The following is a 23,574-nucleotide window of genomic DNA, read 5'->3' as shown; positions in this document are numbered from 1 at the left end:
AAGCAAACAATTCAGGCTAGAGCAGAAGTGGATAACCGGTACCTATCCACATTTTGCTAAACTATTTTAAAAAGCTAAATAGATTTCACCTGATTAGGAAGGGAGAGTCTTGAAGTCCAGGCTGTAGCTGGATAGTTACCAGAATTTGAGCTTGATTTAAGGAAGTCTTCATATCTACTCATTGTGCAAGTGGCTTGGAACTCTTGAATAATTCACCACCACCTAAAATGCTAATTCTGTATTCTTTGGAGCTACAGAAAATGACTTCTCAGGAAAGAATAACATGCAAGATGCCAGCTCTTCAGCTCTCTCTTGTGGAATAAAAATAACTCGGTAGTATAAATTTAGATAGGAAAGCAAAACTCCACAACTGGGTAATTTTTCAAGGATATATACCTAAGGTGCTCTGAAGCTTTGCTAAATTAGATTCAGGGCATTTTTTAGTATGGAGTTGCCCATTGCAAATTTTAAATAAGTTCACAGAGTATTCCAGGCTTCCAAAGCAGTAAATTTAGCTCAGAGGATATGATTCTTTATAATTATATAATTTATAATTCTTTGTGAGTCACATATACAGATAGTCCTCGACTTACAACAGTTCATTTAGTGACAGTTCAAAGTTACAACGGCACTGAAAAAGGTGACTTTCACACTTACAACCACTGCAATATTCCCATGTTCATGTGATCAAAATCCAGACACTTGGCAACTCATTCATATTTATGACCGTTGCTGTTTTCCAGGGTCATGTGATCTCCTTTTGCGAACTTCTGGCAAGCAAAGTCAATGTGGAAGCCAGATTCATTTAACAACCGTATTACTAGCTTAACAACTGCAGTGATTCAAGAAAAGATTGCAAAATGAGGCAAAACTCACTTAACAACTGTCTTGTTTAGCAACAGAAATTTTGGGCTCAATTTGTGGTGGTTAAGTCAAGGATAACCTGTACCAAAGTATATCCAAACTCTCTTTCCTATAATCACCAATTAAAGCTTCCAGCAAGTCATAAAATAATTCTAACACAGTTCTTAACGTTGGTAAAAATTATGTCTTCTTTTTCCCTTGGCTATACCTTTTGGTATAACCAACAGAACTGAACACCTAAGACTTACTGCAACCCACAGTTCACAAAAAGGATGCATGCCATGGTAGAGGTGCATGTGCCAAGTCTGTGATGTCTCCTGTCTCCATATCCAAGATGATTTATAAATTAACTGTAAATGGCCAAGGAATATTAAAATGGTAGCTTTTCACAGCTAGTTTCTGCCTTGCCAATTATTATCTGTTTTGGTCTTAAATCCAAAACGAAAGGGAGATAAGAGAGAAAATAAATTTTGGGGATGTCTTGATTTTGAGAGAAGTATGTAAGTGATATAAAACTTTACAAAAGCCGAATGAACCCAAGTCCAAAACTTTGAACTTGGGTCTTTGACCATAAACTTGTTAAACTTGTCAAATTCTGTTTTGCTTGTTAACCTTTCCTTCCTAAATCTGAGGAAATATTGATCTGCTTTTATAGCTTAAACAGAATGTTCAGGGAACACCTTGGACACTTCAGAAAGCCTTTTTAAAACCCAAAGCTATGAATGTCACGTATATTAATTTCAAGTTAAAGGGAACCAGCATACCTATATTGGTACTGCCCACACATCTATCAATCCACTTAGACTCCCTTCTGCAAATAATCCTTAGGCAGGAGGGAAAAGACAGTGGGGGTGGGGCAGAGACCAAGAAGTCTGCCTAAGATTTGTTACCTTTGCAGAATTTGCAGAAGGTTTCAAGAAGATCCTGGTCAAATCTGTGTACAATCTCGCAACAGGCAGCTGGCGATCACGGGCAAACTATTGTTCAAGCAAAAGCTTCTCCACTTCTCCGAGAAATCCTAATGTAGTTTAAAAAGACTCTAATTTAGAGATTCCCCTTTGTGGATCTGCGGAGGAATCCTGCTCGTTCACGTATCTGAGCAGCTTCTCTGAACTACTGTGATAGAAGCAGCATCTTCTCAAAAGGACCTTTTTAGCTCTGAAGTCTTATTTTAAAGATTAGTTTTATTTGGAGAAAAACAAAACAAAAAACCAAGAAGGGGTGGGGAGGGGAATTTTACATAATAAAAGACATCTCCCAGGAAGTCCATGCAGATTACAAATCATTTTCATAGAAGATATTTTGTACAAATTTTACATGTTTTTCAGAATGTGTAAAACGCACCTCAATCCACTCATGAACCTGTCCTGATAGTAGAGAGACAGAATATTCAAGATTGCTGGAAGAAAGAGAATGCTTCTGGGATTTGCAAATTAGCAGTTTCTCTCTAATACAACTCCTCACTGTTAAAAGATTCAAAGCAATCATGCATTTCAAGCCCATCTACTGCCTTCACCAGGTCTCATCCCACTTTCCATCTCCCATTGTTGAGAAATGACAATACTCTTTCCATTTCGAAAAGCTGACTTAACGGTAGCTTAAAAGTTATGAAAATAAGACCTCAACTGTACCAATTTTACAATAGCCTGGATCCTCAATTTAATATAACTTGAGATTGTTTCAAGAGTAAAAATCAATGTTCTTCTCCCCCAAATTATGTAAAATAGCCCCCGCTAAATGCATGCGCATCTCATAAAATCCAGCCAAGTCCTAGGCAAATACTTCCTTCCTATGTGTCTATGCATTTGTAAACTGGCTATAAACCATTGTGCTGCTTCAGTTCCCTGTGCTGCAATTCGTTCTGCCCCTATGCATTTGCTCGGAAAAATAAAAGAATGCTAAAACAAGTGGCAGAAATTCCTATTCCCAAGTTTAACTTCTGATAGCCTATTATTTTTTGAAGAAAATTAAAAGGAAAGTCAAAACTTGGCTATCCAAGTTGCCGAACCACACCTAAGCTAGAGGAGGGAAATGAACCATCACATGATGCAATGAAGATGCTCCACCGCTTTTGACGACCTCCGCTCTCTTTAAACAGTGCTCCAAATTTGAAAAGGTGCTATTTCTTTGTGACAGTATAGTGATTGCCCTTCAATGATTAAAAGCGGACAGAAGGACAGAAAACACTTCAAGGAAAGTTTATAATCCCCTAAAATTAAATTGCTCCCTAGCATTCCTCATATAGCACAGTACCTTTAGAAAGGTTACTGGAAATTTAGAACGATGGAGCTTCAAACACATAAAGTTATCTTCTGCATGGCCTATCCGTATACTCTCTGTGCCAACACTGCACAGTGACTACTGACATGGAGGCTGATATCATAGGAGCTGAATGAAAAGTAGCTTTTTGTACTGAAGCAATTTGTCAGTAGTGCCAATTTCTGGAGTGGGTGGGATACAGCCCTGAAAACTTCCAGGAAGAGGATCCTGGGAGCAAAGGCCTTGTGTTCAGCCTCAGTAACACTTTCTAAAGGCAGATGATTTGGGGGGAAGGGGGGGGTGGGAAGCCAGCCATCATACCAAAAGGGCAAGGCATGCACCTAAACTCTGGAGATACCTGTTGGGCGGAGATCTTCTAACTTGAAAGCTAACTTGTCCCTTCTTTTAACTAATTAAGGTAATACTGCTTTCCCTCCCCAGTGCATTAACTGCTTTGAGATTATATTATAGAAGCCACCCAAGCTACCAAAAGAGGGAAAGAGACAGGGTTTAGCTGTCCATGCTCCCGATGCGCTCAGTCACACACTAGCCTACTAAAGCACTAACCTTAGCTCTTAATGGAAAGGACCTGAGGCTCTGAATGTGATTAGAAGCAGCGTGAAGTAACATTCAAACACACACTGGGCCTATTTCTTTCTTTCCTTTTTAAAAAGATACCTGCCATTTTTTTCCTCTTGCTATACTTTTTTTTGCAGGGATTTCTCCAGTTAAGTTCAATACTTTAAAGGCTGCAGCAGCATGCAAGAGAAATTCTATATCATTTTTTCTTATTTTTTTAAAGAAAGGTTTAAGAAAGGTCTCTCCCAGGAGATGTTGACTTGTAGGCTTTTATTTTTCTGTCTTGTCTGAATAAAGGTTTGGTTTTGCTCTCCAAAAGTTCCTGGATGGCAACCGGTTAGGAGACAACATGGAGGGGGATGGAGGATTTAGTCAGCATACTCTTCTCCTTCAGCTTCGTCATCACCATCCACTGACAAAGCAGCATACTTGCTAGCACAGCTAAATTTCTGCAAGAAAAGGGGTGAAGAAGATTAGCAGATTATCAGAACACCGATGACTGTCAGTATTAAGTTTTTGGTGATTTTTACATTGTATTTCAGACCTTCTATAAAGAATACAATGGTATAAATGGTATTCTGTATTCTCGGCAGATAAAATGCTACATGTAACAAGCAAAATGGGAATCATGCTAGGCTATTCAGAATCCTTTAAACTGGAGACATTAAGAAATGAATCAAGGGCTTTCTGTCTCCCAGGCAAATTTTGCACCCCAGAAAGTGAATTCATTCTTTTTTTTTTAATTTTAGGTCAACTTCCATAGCATTAAGAAAACTGATACTTGGTTCCCCAAAGACAGTGGGATAACAATCAGTTATACTATATACCCATGATGGCGAACCTATGGCACGCGTGCCACAGGTGGCACGCAGAGTCATATTAGTGGGCACACCAGCTCAGCTCTGGGGCGCATGTGTGCGCCGGCCAGCTGATTTTCGGGCCTTCTGGGCCCACTAGAAGTAGGGAAACAGGCTGTTTCCTGCCTCTGGAGGGCCTGGGGGGGTGGGGAAGGCCCGTTTTTTTTCTTACCTGGCTCCAGATCCTCTCTGTGTATCTAGGAACGGCGAAAACAGCCTTTCCCACTTCCTTGGAGGCCCTACGGAGGCTCAAAGGGCTCATTTCCCCACTCCCGGTGGGACCCTCCCCCGCCCCCCCCTCTCCCGGCACGCGATGGCAAAAAGGTTAGCCATCACTGCTATATACTATACATACATACATACATACATACATACATACACACACATACACACACACGACAGCTTTTAAAAGGGATCGATTATCTATCTATCTATCTATCTATCTATCTATCTATCTATCTATCTATCTATCCTTTTTAAAAGCTGTCTTTAATTTTTTTTATCCTCTATTGTATCTATCACTTTATTGTATCAAACTAATTTCTTCTATCATCTCAGGAAGATTCTACTTCAAAGGATTTGCGCTAAAAAAGGCAGCTATTCTCAACTTTATTAAGACACAAATGTCTCCGTGGAAGATAGGACAACCCTAGCAGTGAAACCACAATGCACACAGTACAACTTCTCATTAATGGCATTTCTATTTAGATACTGTTAATTGCTGAAAGACAAGTGAATCCCAGTATGTACCAACCCATTTAGTCAGTAAAATTGCCTAATCCTTTGTATTTAACAGTAATTCCTTAAAAAAAAATAGTAGGTTCAGTATTTACGGGGACAGGGTTCTCTTCAAATTTCTTTGGCTCAGATGCAGATCTCGAGTCATGTTCCTCGTTGCTTTCTTTCCTAAAAACAAACAATGCTACCATGTTAATTTAGCAAGCAAATTCAGAGAAAAATGTTATCCTTTGAGCATTAACTCTATCCCCAAGCCCCAATGCCGGAGAATATAAAGGGTAAGATAGAGCATTGTATAATTCACAAACAAAACAAAATTCCCAGTGTGGTAGTGGTACAAATTAGATAGGCAGAGTTTGGGCTGCTCAGTAATAATTGTCCTGCTAATGGTTCTCCAGCAGGCCCATTTTCCAGGTATAAAACAACCGAGTGTATTCATAAATGTGTGCAAGATAAATAGCGCCGTTTGTTATGATTACTGCCTCTCTTCCGTAAGAAATATGAATGGTGTATTCCAGTTTCTCAACCATGGCAGCTTGAAGATGTGTGGACTTCAACTCCCAGAATTCCCCAGCCAGTAAGGTTAGCTGGGGAATTCTGGGAGTTGAAGTCCACACATCTTCAAGCTTTCAAGATTGAGAAACACTGGTGTATTCCATTCAGTTAAACAGTGGCGCATGACTAAAAAAAATATTACCGTTCCAGGTCTTGCCAATGGTCTCTGCTGCCTCCATCTCCAGGACCACGGCCAGAGCTCCCTCTTCGGCCCTTTGGAACACTCTCCTTTCCCCCATCAGGTCTGTTTTCATCTCCTGAAACAAAGCAGGAAAAGCTTCCTTCATCCTATTCCAGATATGTCAAATGGCAAGACTTGTTTAGCTTCCCATTGGTTTCTAAGGAAACATTATGGGGGGATAGGACTTTTGCTCAAAATACTTCATCTCCCTGCAGGCCTTCCATGAAGTTGCACACATTTCAGCCTTACCTTTTCGTGGGGCACTTTTGGAGGACACTCCATCTTCAGATGGCACATCCTGACTGCCACTGCAACATAGAGGTTAATACTTGAACTAATTTGTGCACACATAAGGTATATATCAGGTCAGTTTTCAGTACAATTAATATAATCTTTTCAACTTACATCTAGAAGCAAACTACTGAAAATTGTCTGACTAAATAATGAAAACTTAAGACAAGAAATTTGGACTCTCAGGTGAAAATAGATACCGGTATCTGGAAATGCTTCCTCCAAATAATGGAACATTATATTTCATGCATGCCTCACATACTGCTGCAAAATAAAACAGATCTTGTACTTGTTACATAGTAAGTTGGCTTTGTAAAATATTTTTAATTAACATAAAGGTACGTTATCCCAATTTTTAACCAGAAAGGCAACTACAGGTTGTCTCTGACTTACAACTAGTTGCTTAACAAACATTCAAAATTACGATGGACTCAAAAAAAGTTACTTCTGACCCATCCTTGAAGTTACAATTGTTTTGCCATCCACAGTTATATGATTGCATATGAGGCTTAACAATCAGCTTATATTTACAGCTATTGCCAACATCCTGTGGTCACATGATATCTTGCAATTTCTGCCATCTTCCCTAAAAAAACACCAAAAACCCCACAGGATAAAAAGTATTACATTTTAATGATCGAGTTGAATCATTTAATAATCACCATGAAAACGGTCATAAAACCAAATCCGGTCATGCGGTGGCCAGACTTACAACCACAGCAACTTATAACCAAAATTCCAACCCCAACTGTGGTTTAAGTTGAGGATTACTTGTAGAGTGTCTTCAAATATTTTTGAAAGATGGTTTAAATTAGAAGCAACTCGGCAGATGGTTTCAGTCTATGTGAATGTATATATCTATCCCAGACTTAATGAGAAGTGGTAGATATTTTCACTTGGAAGCACTGAGGATCTGAATGGTGAGCATCGGACAGTTTCAAATCAGTCGTGCGTGCCTATTGTTTTAGAAACCAACTAATTCTAAGACAAAACTAATCTCAGATACTGATGGGCTTATTCTCTGCCAGGAAGAACTGCTAGTTAAGCTATTGCTGGAGCAGCTGGTGAAAGCTGTGCCAAGGGATGTCTTTGCCCATTTGTGCCTGATACACTAATTGTGGCCATTTCTGGCAACGGTCACTCATTCTCTCATCACTTCATGACTACTGTAATATGATCTATATAGATTGTCAGCGAAGACCACCCAGAAACTGCAACTTGTACAAAATGCAGCAGTTTCCATATTAATTGTGACATGATACTTCCATATAAACTATTCCAGCAGGAATTACATTAGTGCCAGTTTGTTTTCAGGTACCAGTTAAGCTGGTGGTGATCACTTGGTCTCCAGGTTCTGGCTAGATAGGATGCAATCAATACTTGGTTCAGTTCAGCAGACAGAAGCAACTCAATATGATTTCTAATAGTCCAAGTACAGAACATTCCTCCCAAGTTTCTTCCTATTCCTCATGACTAACACAAGGCAGGTATGTAAATTAAATCAAGAGCTTACAGACAGACTAAACGAATTACAGGAAATGGGGAGAGTTTTATCAAAACAAACTGAAGAACTGATGACAGCTTAATTTTCAAAGCAAGTGAGCATTTGGCAGGGGAACGGGGAACATCTTAAATCAGATAAAATACTTATGGTAATGAAACTCCTGTCAGAACGGAGACTAGAATAACAAATAAAATCTAGGGAATTTTGATACAGTTAACATTTAAATTCTTCAAGTATTATCAGCTGAATTTCTTGCAGTAGCATGTGCATTTACTTCTATGAACATATTCATTGAAAGTTGAAAGAAAAGCATTTTTCATAGATGGGGAAGTTTTTGTGCCACTCTTGTTTCTTTGAAAATTCACCAACACTATTATGCAGAAAATGTATGTCGAAAAGGCTTTTTACTTTGATAAGGACTTGCATAAAAGTTTGTATTTTTTTTTAAAAAAGTCCAAGTATAAGTAAATGTGAACTTCTGGTTGCCCTTGCTCAGAATTTTTTACACTTTCTTGTTTATTTAAGCTGTAGTTTTCATTTATTAAAAACCAGCACTAGTGATTATCATACACCATCTTACAGAGATCTATCATTTCAGTCACTAAGCAGTTATTTTCTAATACAGGTTAATTCATCCACCCACCCATCCACTCACTTTTTGCTGGCTTTATATCTAATATTTTATTCAGGTCAAGCAATGTATTTATAATTATATTGAGCCACAATTCTAAAACATTATTACGTTCTCCTCCCCTTCTTTTCCCAAGCAACACCTCCTCCTTTTGAGATAGTTGGACAGAGAGTGAGTGACTGATGACTGGCCAATCACCCTGTGAGCTTTTATGGCTATGAGTTTTTTTGCTTCAATATATCAACCATCCCACCACAGCAGTCCCCAAATATTTAACACTTCTTCAACTTAATGATGTTTTTCCTATTTGTGAGACGGAAACAAGCGCAGCTGAATAATTAAAACTGTTTAAAGTGGCAAAATGTTGCTTTCATACATTGTACTCATTCATCACGCTAGCAGCTCTTTTTGTCTTTTAAGTTACAGAAGGCCAGGAGCTTCTGCTCAAGAGGACAGGCAGGCAACTGTCTAAATTTGAGAACTATTTCCTGAATGATGAACATTATTAAGGCATCAAATCCAGTTTCATTTATTCACAAAGTACATGAGTGTACCTGCTTCACAGCAGGGAATGGAAACCATATCATTTCTGTCCATTAGACATGCTGGCTGGATCTGATAAGGACTGGGAGTCCAACGAACTGGAACCCAGCCCCACCTGCTCTGCCATTTTTCCCCCTTTTGAAATTGTGCTAGAAATTTATATTTCAGAAGAGTCTCGATGAAGCCACAACATTGGCGAATCACACAGCCTTTTGCCACATTTTCAAATCCATGTTGCAGCAACGTCAGCTCTTGCTTTAAAAGAGGAAAAGGAAAAAAACAACAACAACCCAGCAACATAGCATATTCCATTCTCTAAACCAGGGGTCTCCAACCGTGGCACCTTTAAGACTTGTGGACTTCAACTCCCAAAGCTGGCTGAGGAATTCTGGGTGTTAAAGACCACAAGTTTTAAAATTGCCAAGGTTGGAGACCCCTACTCTAAACTCACCTTGTTGGGGAATGCTGATCGGAGTCAGAGCTCTGCGAGCGTGCTGGGTGCGAGTTGCTTCGTTTCACCCAGGCATTTTCTTTTGGAGGAGGAGCTGGCATTACTTTCAAAGGAAGCTTCTCTTCTCTAGGAGTCTTGGAGGTTGGAGAAAGACTTTCATCCTCTTTGCCGATGTTTTCATTTTCCAATGACTTCTCGCTCTCCCTCCTTCGTGAAGCTACAACGGTAGGAGGCAGAAACTGAGTTTCCTTCCACAGCAACATATTCTTGGTGTTGTTGAATGTTTCAGGATTAGTCAGCATGTCTCACCAAAAGGTACCATCAAATTGCCAAAAACGTTTGCGGGTGCAGTGCATAATTGTAGAAAAAAGTTCCATTTGGATTTTATAGTCAATCCACAAGGTGTAATAATGGATTGCTGTAACTCCTTGGGGAACAATGGCATGTGGCATTATGGCTTATGTCAAATTTTCAAGATAAACATAGAAATACTTGACGTCTGTCACAGGGGTGAAATGCTCCTGGTTCGGACCGGATCGCCCGATCCGGTAGCGATGGCAGCGGGTGGTTTGGAGAACCGGTAGCAAAAATCCCTGCCCCCCCCCATGCCCAGCTGAGCCGCACGATCATCAGAGGCTTTTTTTTAAAGTATTTTTTCTACAACTTCTTCGGCAGAAAAAATGCTTTTAAAAGTAAAAAAAAAAAAAAGCCTCTGATGATCGCGCAGCTCAGCTGGGATCGTCAGAGGCTTTTAAAAGATTTTTTCTACAACCTCTTCGGCCAAAGAGGTTGTAGAAAAAATGCTTTTAAAAGTAAAAAAAAAAAAAAAGTTGGCCATGCTCACCCAGTCTATTACCACCACCCCAACCCACGCCCACAGAACTGGTAGTAACAAATTTTATATTTCACCACTGATCTGTCAGTCACAGTGTGCTGTGAAGAAAAAAATACTGGAATATTAACGGCACTGTGAATCGAGAAGGTTTAGGAACTGGACTGTAAGTTCCTGAATATATTCAATGGTTTTTTTAAAAAAAATCTTCCAAGGTCTAGTGCGGTGATGGTGAACCTATGCCACGCGTGCCACAGGTGGCACGCAGCATCCTCTCTGTGGGCACGTGAGCCATTGCCCCAGTTCAGCTCTGCCGGGGCATGTGTGTGTGCCTCCCGCCGGCCAGCTGGTCGTTGGGTCTCTGCCGCTTATGCGCGGGTGTGCGTGTGGGGGAGCCCTGCTTGGGAGGGGGGGGCATGTGCACATGCGCAGGAGGCATGTTTGCATGCACGGGGGAGGGGCACATGCACAGGGGCTGTGCACGCATTGCATTTTGGGGGTTTGGGCGCACGCGCGTGCTTTGGGCACTCAGTCCGGAAAAGATTAGCCATCAACTGGTCTAGTGTGACTTACAACGGATCCTCATATTTATGACCATTGTAGCATCCTTGCAGTCATGTGCTCAAATTTCGGGTGCTTGGCAATTGGCATGTATTTAAAGACGGGTGTAGCATCCCAGGGTCATGTGATCTCTATCTGCAACCCTCCGTTGGTCAACAACAAGCCAAGTCAATGGGGGAAGCCAGATTCACTTAATGACCACATGATTCGCTTAACAACTGCCTTGCTTATCAATCGAAATTCCGGTCCCAATCATAGCTGTTAAGTGAAGAACTACCTGTATAGATACATGTATGAATGCAGTGCAACACTTAATCTAGTTAAAAAAGTTCCACCAGGCCTTTCCCTCTGCAAAAAGCCAGCACTCAATTGGAAGCAGAAGCCCTACATGGCTCAGGACCAGGTTATTTGAGGGACCATCTCTTTCCAATTTGCTTCTGCCCATGCTGTAAGATAAGAATGAATCAACATGCTCTGAATTAAACAATTCCATTTGATGATGCATAGGAAGTATGACTTCTCTATTGCAGTGCCTGCCTTCTGGAACATCATCCCCCCCGAACGTGAACAGCTTTCACCCTGCTGAACTTTAAATAAGCCTCAAAGAACTGGAAAGAAAGGCTCTTTCCCCAAGCTGGAAGAGCATGAGTAATTCATACATCTGTTCCACTGGGATCAACATCTTTCTTTTCTGATGATTACTATTTCCTTAGTTTTCCATCTATATGCCACCCAGTCATCGAGAAATGGGGCAGCTTTATAAATGTGATTATAAAGAAACAAAACAGAAGCTTTAAATCTAACAAAGCTGCATGTAAGAGTATCTGTCACAATCTAAAATGGGCACGTCCAACCTGTAGCCCACAACCCACATGTGGACAGCAAGTAATGTGGCCCTCACAAGATTGTAATAAATATGTTAAAAAAGGAAGATTATTTTTTATATACATTAACTATATTATGTATTTTATATGCAGTCCAAGACCATTCCTCTTGACTCAATGTGCCCCGGGCAAGCCAAAAGGTTGGACAATCCTGGCATAAATAGAATATAGTAATCAGGTTAGGGAAGAATCACCTGCTGTTAATTACCCTTATCACATTAAAATAGTCTGATGTGATAACGATATCTAATGGTGAGAGGTGTTGTAACGAATCTCATTGTGAGTGGGGGAAAAGAATTCAATAAAAACATTATGAGAAAGGAGGAAATGTGTCTTGTTCTTTTCCCAGAAGTTCTGGCTTTCCAAATTTCTCAAACATTTTCAGGCTGCAGATATATCTGATCTATGAAGCTTTAAAAAATTGCCTTCATTTATTATTGTGATGGGCCTACTGATCTCTACCACAGTGTTCTTGTGCATTAAGATGCATTAAGGATATACACCCTTGGAAAATGATTTGGAAGAAATGTTTTGGATCCTGTTGAGTACAGCACCAACATCTCTCCACTCTACAGTGATGTACCAATACTTTTTTTTTTAGATGTGCGTGGCAGCTCGAAAAAAGATGCACCAGCTTTCAGGAATCAGCTAATTAAAGTTAATGTAATGCCTACACCTGTGTGGTGTCATATGTTTAGGAATATAAATCCAAATTGCTTTTTAAAATTTTGAATATGTCTCGATCCAGCCTCCGCTCGCTAGATCAAAGCTGTTTCTCCATTGATTGAAATGATTGTGATCATGCTCAAATATCCTGATAACATTGTTTGGGACTCTTAATAAAGGGAATTACGAATTAGGGAAGAAAAGACTGTAGGTCACACTGACTGTTCATTGCTCTTATTAGCTTCTGCTAAGGCTCATAGCTGTGTTTGACCTCAATTTCTTGTCCTGGCAACATGCTCTCTACCCATCCACTCCGCCCCCAAAGATATGCTTTTGGATGGAGTGTGTATGAAGTGGCTTTTTGGATTAAGAAATTCAGTTACCATGTAAAAGAAAGGAAGATGTCTGGATAAAGGGTTTTTCCTGATTATGTTGAGACTTTCCATTTAAAATCAGAGATGGATCACAAATGAATTAACTTATCTCAACCCCAGAAAGAATTTATAATTGCTGCAACTTTCTGGAAATAAAAGTGCTCTGCAGAAGATCTGAGTTCTAGGGCCTTATATCAAGGAATGATTTTTCTATTTTATTGGATCCTGGAAACTGAGGACACCATGAATTTGCCTCTTGAACTTGAAAGTAATTCAATATGGTATTTCCTTAGTTTGCTGCCCTTTATGCCGATTGGTGTGGTGAAGGATTCTCAGATATTCTAGACTTGTGCAGACTTTCTCAAGGAAGGAACAGAGTTGCTAAAATTGCTGATAATTGACTCTGAGAGTCTAGGTGATTTTTTACTTTAGGAAGAATTGAAAACTAAACTATACATTTCTTCAAAGTTTTGGGGATAAATATCTCAAAGGTGCTTTTTCAAGAGGCAACTGGACCTTCTGGTTTTTCTTTAAAGAGGTTTCATTTCTAATCCAAGAAGCTTCTTCAGCTCTGACTGGATGATAGGGAATAGAAGGATTTATACTCCTTGCAGACAGCTGGACATTTGCATTTTTAGTGAGTCGTTAAAACAGATCACAGGTCAAGATTTACATTTTGATTCCCACCACCCACTGGAGCACAAAATGTGAGCCATCAGAACTGTACACCACCGAGCTGAAGGCCTGCCTACCAGCAGAGATGGGAAAGAAAAAGAACTAAAACCCATCAAATAAAATCTCAGAACGTGTGGCTATCCCGTGGGCCTTCATCAAATCTCAAAAAAGACCCTATAGGAGCTCCTCCATAACAGACAACGAAGAGAACAATTAATGAAGCAACGTTGTCAAGTCATACATTACAGGAATATTGGAAAAGCTCAGGAGGATCTTCAGTCAACACAACACAGGTGCACACTTCAAACCCAAGAATACATTAAGGCAGAAGTTTGTCCAGCTCAAGGATAAAACACCCAGACACAAATTTAGCAACGTGGTATATGCAGAACAATGCATAAGCCATGTGCAGATCTGCACATTGGGGGCACAAAACATTCACTTTATAAACGCATGGCACAACATAGGAGAACAAACTCATCAGGACTAGATTCAGCAATCCATCTGCATTTTAAAAAGACTCTTGAAGACAGTGAAGTATATATTTTGGACAGAGAGAAATGCACTGTCTGGTTTGAAAGAGGGGTCAAAGAGGCCATCTATGTCAAATTGAACAGCCCTTTCTTCAACAGGGGAGGAGAGATACGACATCATCTATCTCCAATCTACAACACAGTCCTTTCAACAGTTCCAAGAAGGCTCCACATGCATTTGTACCACTCAGATGACCCTGATGACACAGACTGTGCTAAAGACTCTCTAAAAGAATGCATGCAAATAACCAGCTGTCTGCAAGGAGTATAAATCCTTCCATTCTCCACCATCAGTCAGAGCTGAAGAAGCTTCTTGGATGAGAAGCAAAATGTCTTTGTTGTGACTCCGACTCCCAAGCCTGTCTTATCGGAGGGAAAAGACTCCGAAAGTGAAGGAGAGGAGTTGGCAAGGCCTCCCTCTCCAGGACCCTCCTCTCTGGCAATGCCTCAGGTAACTTCCGAAGGCCAAGAGATAGGCCAGGAGCCAGGCACTTCCGAGCAGCCACAGTTAGACACCGACGGAGATAAGTCTTGGCTGGATCTCCGACAGCGTCGGAAAGACAAGCGCGCACAGCAGAGAAGGAGGTGTGCCAGTGATTAAGCTGAGTCACTGGACCACACCCCACAGGGGATAAAAGGGGGTGTGGTGGCCATTCAGGCTTTGTGATGGACAAAACTGAAAGCTAGCAAGTCATTCTGCATTTCTGGAACTTTGTTATATGCTCTGCTTGGATTGATTTTTGGACTTGACTATTCTTTGGCTTTTGTGGACTTACTTTGATGTTTCAGTCGGAGGAGATAAACCTCCCTTTGCAAGTAAAAACTTTTGGCAAGCAGCCACTGGGTTGTTGCCAATTCCGTTATCAAAGGAAATTCTTGTCTGCTGGTTTATTTTAACTCTTGGTCGACTGCTGGTGTGCGTGTGTGAGATGGGGACAGAACAGTCTTCAAAGAAAAACAAGAAAGTCCAGTTGCCTCTTGAAAAAAGCACCTTTGGGACATTTATCCCCAGAACTTTAAAGAAATGTATAGTATGGTAGATATAGCTTAGTTTCCAATTCTGAACTTTGGGGGAAGAGTGTAAGCAAAAACAAGAAGCTTACAAGTCCTTCAGGAGATACTTCTATGGCAGAAACACCCAATACACACAGCGGTATCCTGAACAAAAAATAGTAAGGGAGCCAAGAGTAAAGATTTACATCACGCAAACCTTATCTTTCGATGGACTTACCCCATTCAAATAATCCATGAGTTTCCAAATCTGGATACACATATTTATAATATCATTCAACTGAATCTCAACCTCAGATATACCATGGCAGGACTGGCTAACATTTGAACAATTTAATAGGGTTTTCCAGCAAGAAAAAGGTTTACTTCAGGACCCGCTAATATCTTGATGACTTACTTCTCCCTGTTGGACCAGTCCCCACAGAAGGAGTTGTGCTGCCAGTCTGTGAAGATTCGCTTCCTGTCCTTGACCGCTCTTGATTTTCTTCACTACGCCAGCTGGGGTGCCTAAGAGTACATACAGAGAAATAAAATCACCAACTAAGTGTCTGGGGGGAAAAAACCCTCAGCACGCAAAAACAGTAACCAAGTTTCCTTATCCTGATATCGGTATTAACTGACCGCCTTAAAGTGTTACAGAAAGGAATCTTTGTTGGAGCTGACGCTCTGTGCTCCCCATCACCCTTTAAGCAGCATACAGCTCCACTACAGTGCAATCACTCAATCATCCAATTAAACCGTATCCTCCCTCTCCCTCCCCAATCCATGGCAAGCTCAGTTGTTCCAGGCTGCTCCGTCTTTCCTTAAAGTGATGGATGGTGCAAAACTGCTTCAGGGCATTACCCTGAAGTCATCTAGCATGCGGCCGGGAAGTTGAAGTGAGAGGCATGTCTTGGGGCTGACGACCCACCAGAGTAGGCACACAGGAAGGGTCGTCAGCGAAAGTGTGCAGCATTGGAACAGCGATCCCCACAGGAATAGCGGCCCCAAGTACCATCGCAGGGCTGGGGCTGACACTAAGTGAGGGTACACTTTTAGGACACGGTTACAAAACTGGGGCCCCCTACGCGGCTAAGATAGAGATGCCTATCACGCAGCAAATAATTTTTCAAGGCAAGTTAAAGACATGGGGCTGTTCAGGATACAGATGTATTTGACCAAGTGCAGATGAATACAGGTAGTCCTTGACTTACAACAGTTTGTTTAGTGACTGTTTGAAGTTACGTCATTGAAAAAAGTTACTTATGGTTTTCACATTTATGACCGTTACAGAATGCCCATGGTCACATGATCAAAATTCAGACTCTTGGCAACGGGTTCATATTTATGACAGTTGCAGTGTCTGGAGATCACATGATCCCCTTTTGTGAACTTCTGACAAGCAAAGTCAACGGGGAAGCCAGATTCACTTAACAACTGTGTTATACCAACTTAACAACTGCAGTGACTTACTTAACGAACATGGCAAGAAAGATCATAAAATGGGGCAAAACTCACTTAACAACTGCCTCACTTAGCAACGGAAGTTTTAGGTTCAGTTATGGTCATAAGTCAAGGACTACCTATATATGTAGTACTATTTGCAAGATTGTCATCCTAAATTTGGATTGCGGAGGCTTCCTTTCTGAAAACTACCATTTTCTCTGCAGAGAAGATAGCCTTCTGCTGCTCACCGTTCCCGGGGCCGCCTGTCTAGCCTGGGTTTATCATCTTCCAGTTGGCGCTGCAACTTCTCTTGCTCCTTCTGGAGCCTTTCTTCTACTTCACGCTCTCTTGCAGCTGTGTCCACAGGTTTGGCTCCTCCAAAGATAGAAGCTGCACGGCTAGACTGACTTGCAGGGGCTACAGATGTATCTTCTTCCTTGGGAGCACTCCGGGGCTTCAAATTCAGTTTTGGCCTCTGAGTAGAACCTAAGAGGGGACAAAAAGTAAAATAAAGTTGGAGAAATTAATGGTACGCACACATGTGCGCGCACACACACACACACACACACGACACAATAAATCCTGAACAGCTAGTTCAGGTTGAGGAAAATCCAACAGCACAAGACTTGTGAAACTTCATACGGCTTGCTGACCTAAACTATTAGTTGAAACTGAGAACTACCAAGAATCAAAAGACAATCTTTCTGCAAGGGAGTATTTTCCCCCACATAACAGCAATCTATTTGACATTTCTCCTACTGACTTTTGTATTTTGAGGCCAGCGTACTAGAACATGGGGGGATATGGGTAGGAGAGAAAAAAAGGACTGCTTGGGTGGACACTTAATTCCAGAAACCCCAAAGGTGCTTTTTCAAGAGGCAACTGGACTTTCTGGTTTTTCTTTAAAGACATTTCGCTTCCCATCCAAGAAGCTTCTTCAGCTCTTGGATGAGAAGCAAAATGTCTTCAAAGAAAAATCAGAAAGTCCAGTTGCCTCTTGAAAAGGCCCCCTTGGGACAGCCATGACCTGGATGACTGAGAATCTCCATAGACATTAATTCCAGATGGGTTCCTCCATGGCTTAAGTGAGATCAAAGGTATGGGACAACAGAACCGATTACAGCAGGGCTGTCAAACTCGTGGCCCACGGGCCAGATGTGTCACATGCTAGCCACGCCCACCCCCGGTTTAGCGAAGGGGGGGAAGTTGTGATACATTACGTGAGAACACCGTGACAACACGAGTTTGATATCCCTGGATTACAGCAACAACAAAGGCTCAGCTCTCCTTTCTTGATACTACGAAAAAGTGTCGGGCCTACCTCTGTCATCCCGCCGGCTGTCATCCCTGTAATAGTCATCCCGCGAGCTGCTGCTCCACCTATCCACTCGATCATCCCGCCTCTCGTAACGGTCCTCATAGCGGTCACCGCCACCCCTGAAATCATCGTCCCGGCGGTACCCACTGCCAAAGGCTCTTCTGCCACTGCCTGACCTCGAGTCGAAACCTGCACAGGAGCAAAGTTATCCCAGCAGTTCTTTCTTGCACAATACGTAATGTGTTATAGCGGACGACAAAAAGCTTAAGAAATAACATTCATTTAAAGTTTTTACAAGAGACTTCATAGAATTTGTTCTACCACTATTAGCATAGTGATTCCTTTGTAAAATGCCTTGAGGAAAAGCATAACATGGTCATCTCAGGAAACCTAGATCAAGAAAATGATTCCCATTAAAAGCACATTAAAATCCTGGTGAAGCTGCACATAGTCAGACCTGAATTGTAATGCTAGATTAAGGTTTGAAGAGGATTTTACACACAATTTGCAACACACTCAAAGATGCATCTCAGGAAAGCAATGCAAAGCTAAGAGAAAAACAATGGAAAAAGGCTAGATATTAGCTAACAACAGCTGGAGGATTAGCTAGCTAGAACTTGCATTATCAGTTTTCCCACATTTACCAGATTCTTACAATCATGCTAAGCCATAATGGGGGTTATTTGATTTGATGTAAATCCAGTCAGCTGTGCTTCTTCGATCAACAATTAAACAGACCCATAGAGCTGTATTTAACTCCAAATACTGAATCGCTCAACCATGAGACAAAACAACGGTCCTACCATCACCAGAAGCTAGGAAAGAATCAGGACCCAGAAATAATCATCTCTTATTTACTTTTAAATCTTATATATATATCCCTATCCAACAGAACAACCAATGAGAGAGTGTGACAAGATGCTATTGTGCAGAAACGAGCAAGACTCATCATTTACAGTAGGTAGTATTTTCAAACTAGGTATGGCTCTTTTCAACTCCAGAGCAATGAATGATTGCTTCTGAGATCATATTTTCTCCTTAACACTTCTCTGCATCTTACATCCAAACTCCAATTATGCTCACTTTCAATGGAGAAATGCCTTTGAAGTCCCCTGTGATAAATTAGGATAAATATGAATCATTTTGTGCCAGAGTAATGAATACAGGATACAGGAGTGCAAAAGCAACACAGATACAGTTGTATGAAAATCAAGTTGCCTACATCTAAGTGCCAACCCCCAGAATGAAATCAGCCAGCTACATTACCTCCCCTGTCATACTCTCTACGGTCATCATAACGGTCTCGGCCTCCATAGCGATCCGTATCTCTTCGGGGACCATCACGGTACCGGTCTGAATCATAGCGATCACGGTCCCGAAATCCTAAGACCGAAAAGAAAACATATTTAATTTTACACAAAATAAATGCTGAGCAATTACTTTCACAAAAGCATCCAACATAATGAGTGGTAAGGTGGCAGGTTTCAGGATCCATCAAGGACTGCTTCTTTATGCATTAAATTTTATATCCCAGCTTTGTGTTTATACAATACACTCAAGGCAACTTGTAACAATTAAAATAAAACTCCCTTTTTACGACCCTGTATTCCCTTAATTTGGGGTAGACTTCAGGTGACTGGATGGAGCTGAGCAAAATATAAAATATAGAGCATAATAAAAGTACAATTAAAATGCCTAATTAAAATCAGCATGATTAAAATTAATGCAAAAAAAGGGGGATTTTGCCATTTTCATAAACTTTTGGAGTTTGGAAGCTCAACAGCTGATTTTTATAATCTGAGTGTACAGCACTTTCATGAGAAACAATACTGTTTTCATTTTGTCCAGTGAGAAAAGCAGTTGCATTTGAAAGCATTGCATATACCAAAGGTATATGGTGAAAACAGGATTTGGATTGTTTCCATAAATTGGTTAAATTTTATTATATACCCTAGAAAACAAGAATTCAAATTAGGGGTAGTCTCACCATGCTTTTAATTGCTGTATATAGTATACAAAGCAGTCTTGATCAGGCCCATTAAACTGTGTTATTTAGCTTTTCTACATTGCTTTCACATGGGTATTTATTTTATCCGCATGTATTATTTTTGCAAATAACACAAGATGGTGAACATATTCAACAAACTTTCCTCCTCCTATTTTCCCACAACAACCCTATGAGGTGGGTTAGGCTGACTGGTCAAAATCCAGACACTTGGCAGTCTCCCTGCATTTACAACTGCAGGAGTGCTTCAATTCCCCCCCCCCCCCAATCTCTGACTTTTTGGCCTCCTGAATTCAGCAGCCCCTTGTCCTGCTGCCGCCCCCCGCCCCCCATTTTCCTGCTGGGCATCTTCTGATCAAGCATGCCCAGCCTAGCCGTACAGGAGACAGCTGCTGGTTGCACGAGGCCTCCCTCCTGAGATCGCATGCAGTGGTCCCCTCAAAAGACCTTGGGAAGAAAGCATCACGTGGCCAGCAGCTGCCTTGCTAAACTGCTAGGCTGGGGTGGCTGCAGCTTTGCACTGAACTGCTGGGCTGGGGCAGCTAGGTCTTCCTGGGATGGCTGTGGCTTTTTGCACTGCTGGGCTGGGCAGCTATTGGTTTGCATTACTACTGGCAACACTAGTATGTGCAGGGACCAGTTGTAAAGTTGCTTTTCAGTGCTGTTGGTAACTTCAAATGGTGCTAAACAGGGCTGTTGTTAAATAAGAACTACCTATGGCCTCCCTGGCTACTTCCTATCACATTACTTGCTTCTTAGGGGAGGAAACTAGCAAACTTTGTTACCTTACAAACACCTAGTATTTGGATTTTCTAAAGTACTCATGCAGGGTCTTGTGACATTTGCAATCTGAGCCATTTATGGCTGTAGGGGACGAATGTAGCATCTTACCCTATGTCTAGACCACAAATTATTGTTTTCTAAATAGAGGACATTGCTTAAAGAAAAACAATGGGGAAAATATGAATCTGCAGTTCAGACAAAAAGAAGAAACTTAGTGGAGCTCGAGCATTACCAAAAATAATAATCTGTTCCTCTTAAGCAAGAAAAGATGCTGCATGGCTTCATTATGCTGCCTTATCTGGGTTAAACTAGTTATCTGGAAACACTGATGAGAAAAACACTACAGAATTTACAGCTGAGCTTGTACTACATTTTCAGAACCAGACCAATATAACGAAAATCAAATTGCTCAAACAGAACCAAAACCTGTGCTCCTGTCACTAATAGAAGCATGATGACCAATAGATGGAAGCAGTTTGCGGTTATTATTCCAGCAATTGTTTATGTACTGTAGTTGAGAACAAACAAGCCTTCCAATACCAGGGATGTTCATTTTAAATTTGGATAGAGTTCCTCATGCAGGACTTGTTCATCATCTGGGGGTCCTTTCCTCACAGTTCTGGCTTCAAGTATAAGTGGTTGACCTGCTATGACCAGGAGAGTCTCTGCAGTTACATCTGGCAAGCTAATTACAAGCTAATTTCCTAGATTGGGAGATCCTGCCTTTCAACTGGAATACGTTGTTTGAAGATTATCTGGAAGCTCCAGCTGGTTCAAAGTCAGCAGGTTGAGCCGTGTTAGAAGCTCCAAGGTTCTCCTATGTTATACACCTACACTGAGAGCTGCACTTGTTACTAGTTCTTTTCTAGGTATAACTTATGATGCTCACTATCACCTTAAAGGCCTTTATAGCTTAGAACCTGAATATCTGCAGAACTGCCTCCTCTTAATAATTTCTGCCTATCCAATAAGATCTAACAGCTGAGTGTCAGTTTGGTCTACTGGCTAAAGCACCAGACCGGAAAGCAGGAGACCGTGAGTTCCAGTCCCACCTTATCCATGAAAGCTGTGTGACTTTGGGCCAGTCACACACTCTCAGCCAGTGGTGGGTTTCAATTTTTTTTACTACTGGTTCTGTGGGCATGGCAGGGGAAGGATACTGTAAAATCTCCATTCCCACCCCACTCCAGGGGAAGGTTACTGCAAATCCCCATTTCCTCCCAATCAGCTGGGATTTTGGAGGCAGAGAATAAATGGGGGTGGGCCAGTCAGAATTTTTACTACCGGTTCTCTGAACTACGCAAAATTTCTGCTACTTGTTCTCCAGAACTGGTCACAACCTGCTGAAACCCACCTCTGCTCTCAGCCCAACGTCATCTGTTGTGGGGAAAATAGTAGGAAGATGTGTTGGATAGGTTTGCTGCCTTGAGTTATTTGTAAAAATAATAAAGGCAAGATACAAATTAAACAAACGTGGTGTATACTCCAGGGCTCTTTCTCTTAAGGGTTGTCATCTTCAATAGCTTTGGAAATGAGTTTTCTTAATAGTGCCCTCTTTGGAACAACATTCGTCCTAAAATTAGACTGACCCATACCTGGGAACCTTTACAAAGACTATTAACACATGGCTTTTCCAGACAATCTTGAACAGGAAATTGTTATGAGTCCTGAGCCCTTGAGGCTGGTGTTATTGTAATCATAACTGTAATTAATTGGCCTTTTGGTATTGTTTTTAACCTCCTTATAATAAAATGGCATGTTAGCCTCTCCTAGACAAACTGTTAATAGTGCTTCATTTCTGGTAAGTGAAGCAGGTGTAAGGTATGGAGATGCTGCCTCTCATGAGATGGCCCTCTGTCCTCTGGAATGGCGTCTCCTGGGAAGTGAGACTGCATCCAAATTAATAGCCTTCCAGAAGTTAGTTAAAACCAAGTTATTCTGCCTCTGAATTGTGACATTATAGCAATAGCACTTAGACTTATATACAGCCCTCTAAAAGTGGTTTAGTGTCAGCCTATTGCCCCCAACAATCTGGATCCTCAGTTTACCCACCTCAGAAGGATGGAAGGCTGAGTCAACCTTGATCCTGGTGAGATTTGAACTGCCAAATTGCAGTCAGCCGACAGTCAGCTGACATAGCCTGCAGTACTGCACTCTAACTACTGCACCACCGTGGCTCATTTATCAGAGGTGTATGATGCAATTTTAATTTAACTCAATTTTAATTTTAATTTTTACCTTGAACCTTTTGCTGTATGTTATAATTGTAGTGAACTGTCAAAAGTTGCAGTAGGCGGTAGAATATGCACTAAATAAATTCTGTTAAAACTTAAAAACTACTAAAGGTATGATTGCCACTGAAGGCCATCTGAAAGGGAATAGTTGGCTTCCTTGTGCAGTTGGTTGGCCACTGTAAAAACAGACTGAACTAAATGGGCCAGGGGACCAATCCAGCAGGGCACTCTTACAAAAAACGTATGTAATAGTCTGTAGCCTAGTAACATATCTGCCAACAGCTCAGGGTAACAATATTTCAGATTCCTGCAGGAAATTAGGACGAAATCAAGAACTCACTGTCTCCAAAGCTATCCTCGCTTCTGCGAGGAGGATAATCATCAAAGTTATCTGTAGCAGGACGTGCCCTCCAGTCAGTCTCGAATCTTTCTGAATCCCGATTGCGATCACGGTCTCTGCCAAAAGAGCGATCATCCCTATCTGCAGGAAGAAGGTGAAATGACCCACAATGTTTAAAGAGGCATATCTAATCCATCTAGTTTCATATTTCATAGAGGAAATTATAAGTCCTCTTAACCAGAGCAGATGCATAAATGCCATTCAAACTGAAGCATGCTGTATAATACTGTTGCAACAAAAAATTATTTTGGACAAATGTTTGTAGGTCTTTTTCCAGCCATTGTGAAAGGAGGAACAATGGAAGCAGAATCTAATAATCCCAGGGCTAAAACAATAAACAGTCTGGCATAGCATGGCATGACAAAACAACTTAACGTGAACAGTAATAGGAAAAAAAACCTGCTGAGTTGGTTTATTGGT

The 23,574-nt window shown here is 41.2% G+C and overlaps 1 protein-coding gene across 1 annotated transcript in view; it reads right to left on the bottom strand.

Annotated features, from left to right (window-relative positions):
- Positions 1–2,030: 2,030 nt before the first annotated feature.
- The window catches only part of EIF4B (eukaryotic translation initiation factor 4B), a 37,811-nt gene continuing 16,267 nt past the window's right edge, over positions 2,031–23,574 (bottom strand). The window contains exons 6-15 of the mRNA XM_034419282.3: positions 23,095–23,235; positions 18,999–19,115; positions 17,736–17,921; positions 16,663–16,900; positions 15,387–15,496; positions 9,454–9,670; positions 6,283–6,341; positions 5,995–6,109; positions 5,393–5,465; positions 2,031–4,151 (exon numbers count right to left, since the gene is read on the bottom strand). Coding sequence (XP_034275173.2) covers positions 4,071–4,151; positions 5,393–5,465; positions 5,995–6,109; positions 6,283–6,341; positions 9,454–9,670; positions 15,387–15,496; positions 16,663–16,900; positions 17,736–17,921; positions 18,999–19,115; positions 23,095–23,235 — 1,337 coding nt within the window. The 3' untranslated portion in view covers positions 2,031–4,070. The remainder of the gene's footprint in view (positions 4,152–5,392; positions 5,466–5,994; positions 6,110–6,282; positions 6,342–9,453; positions 9,671–15,386; positions 15,497–16,662; positions 16,901–17,735; positions 17,922–18,998; positions 19,116–23,094; positions 23,236–23,574) is intronic.

Source organism: Pantherophis guttatus, chromosome 2 (genome assembly GCF_059756535.1).
Source record: "Pantherophis guttatus breed Tessera chromosome 2, ASM5975653v1, whole genome shotgun sequence".
NCBI classification, from domain to species: domain Eukaryota; kingdom Metazoa; phylum Chordata; class Lepidosauria; order Squamata; family Colubridae; genus Pantherophis; species Pantherophis guttatus.
This window is presented reverse-complemented; position numbering and strand designations above follow the sequence as displayed.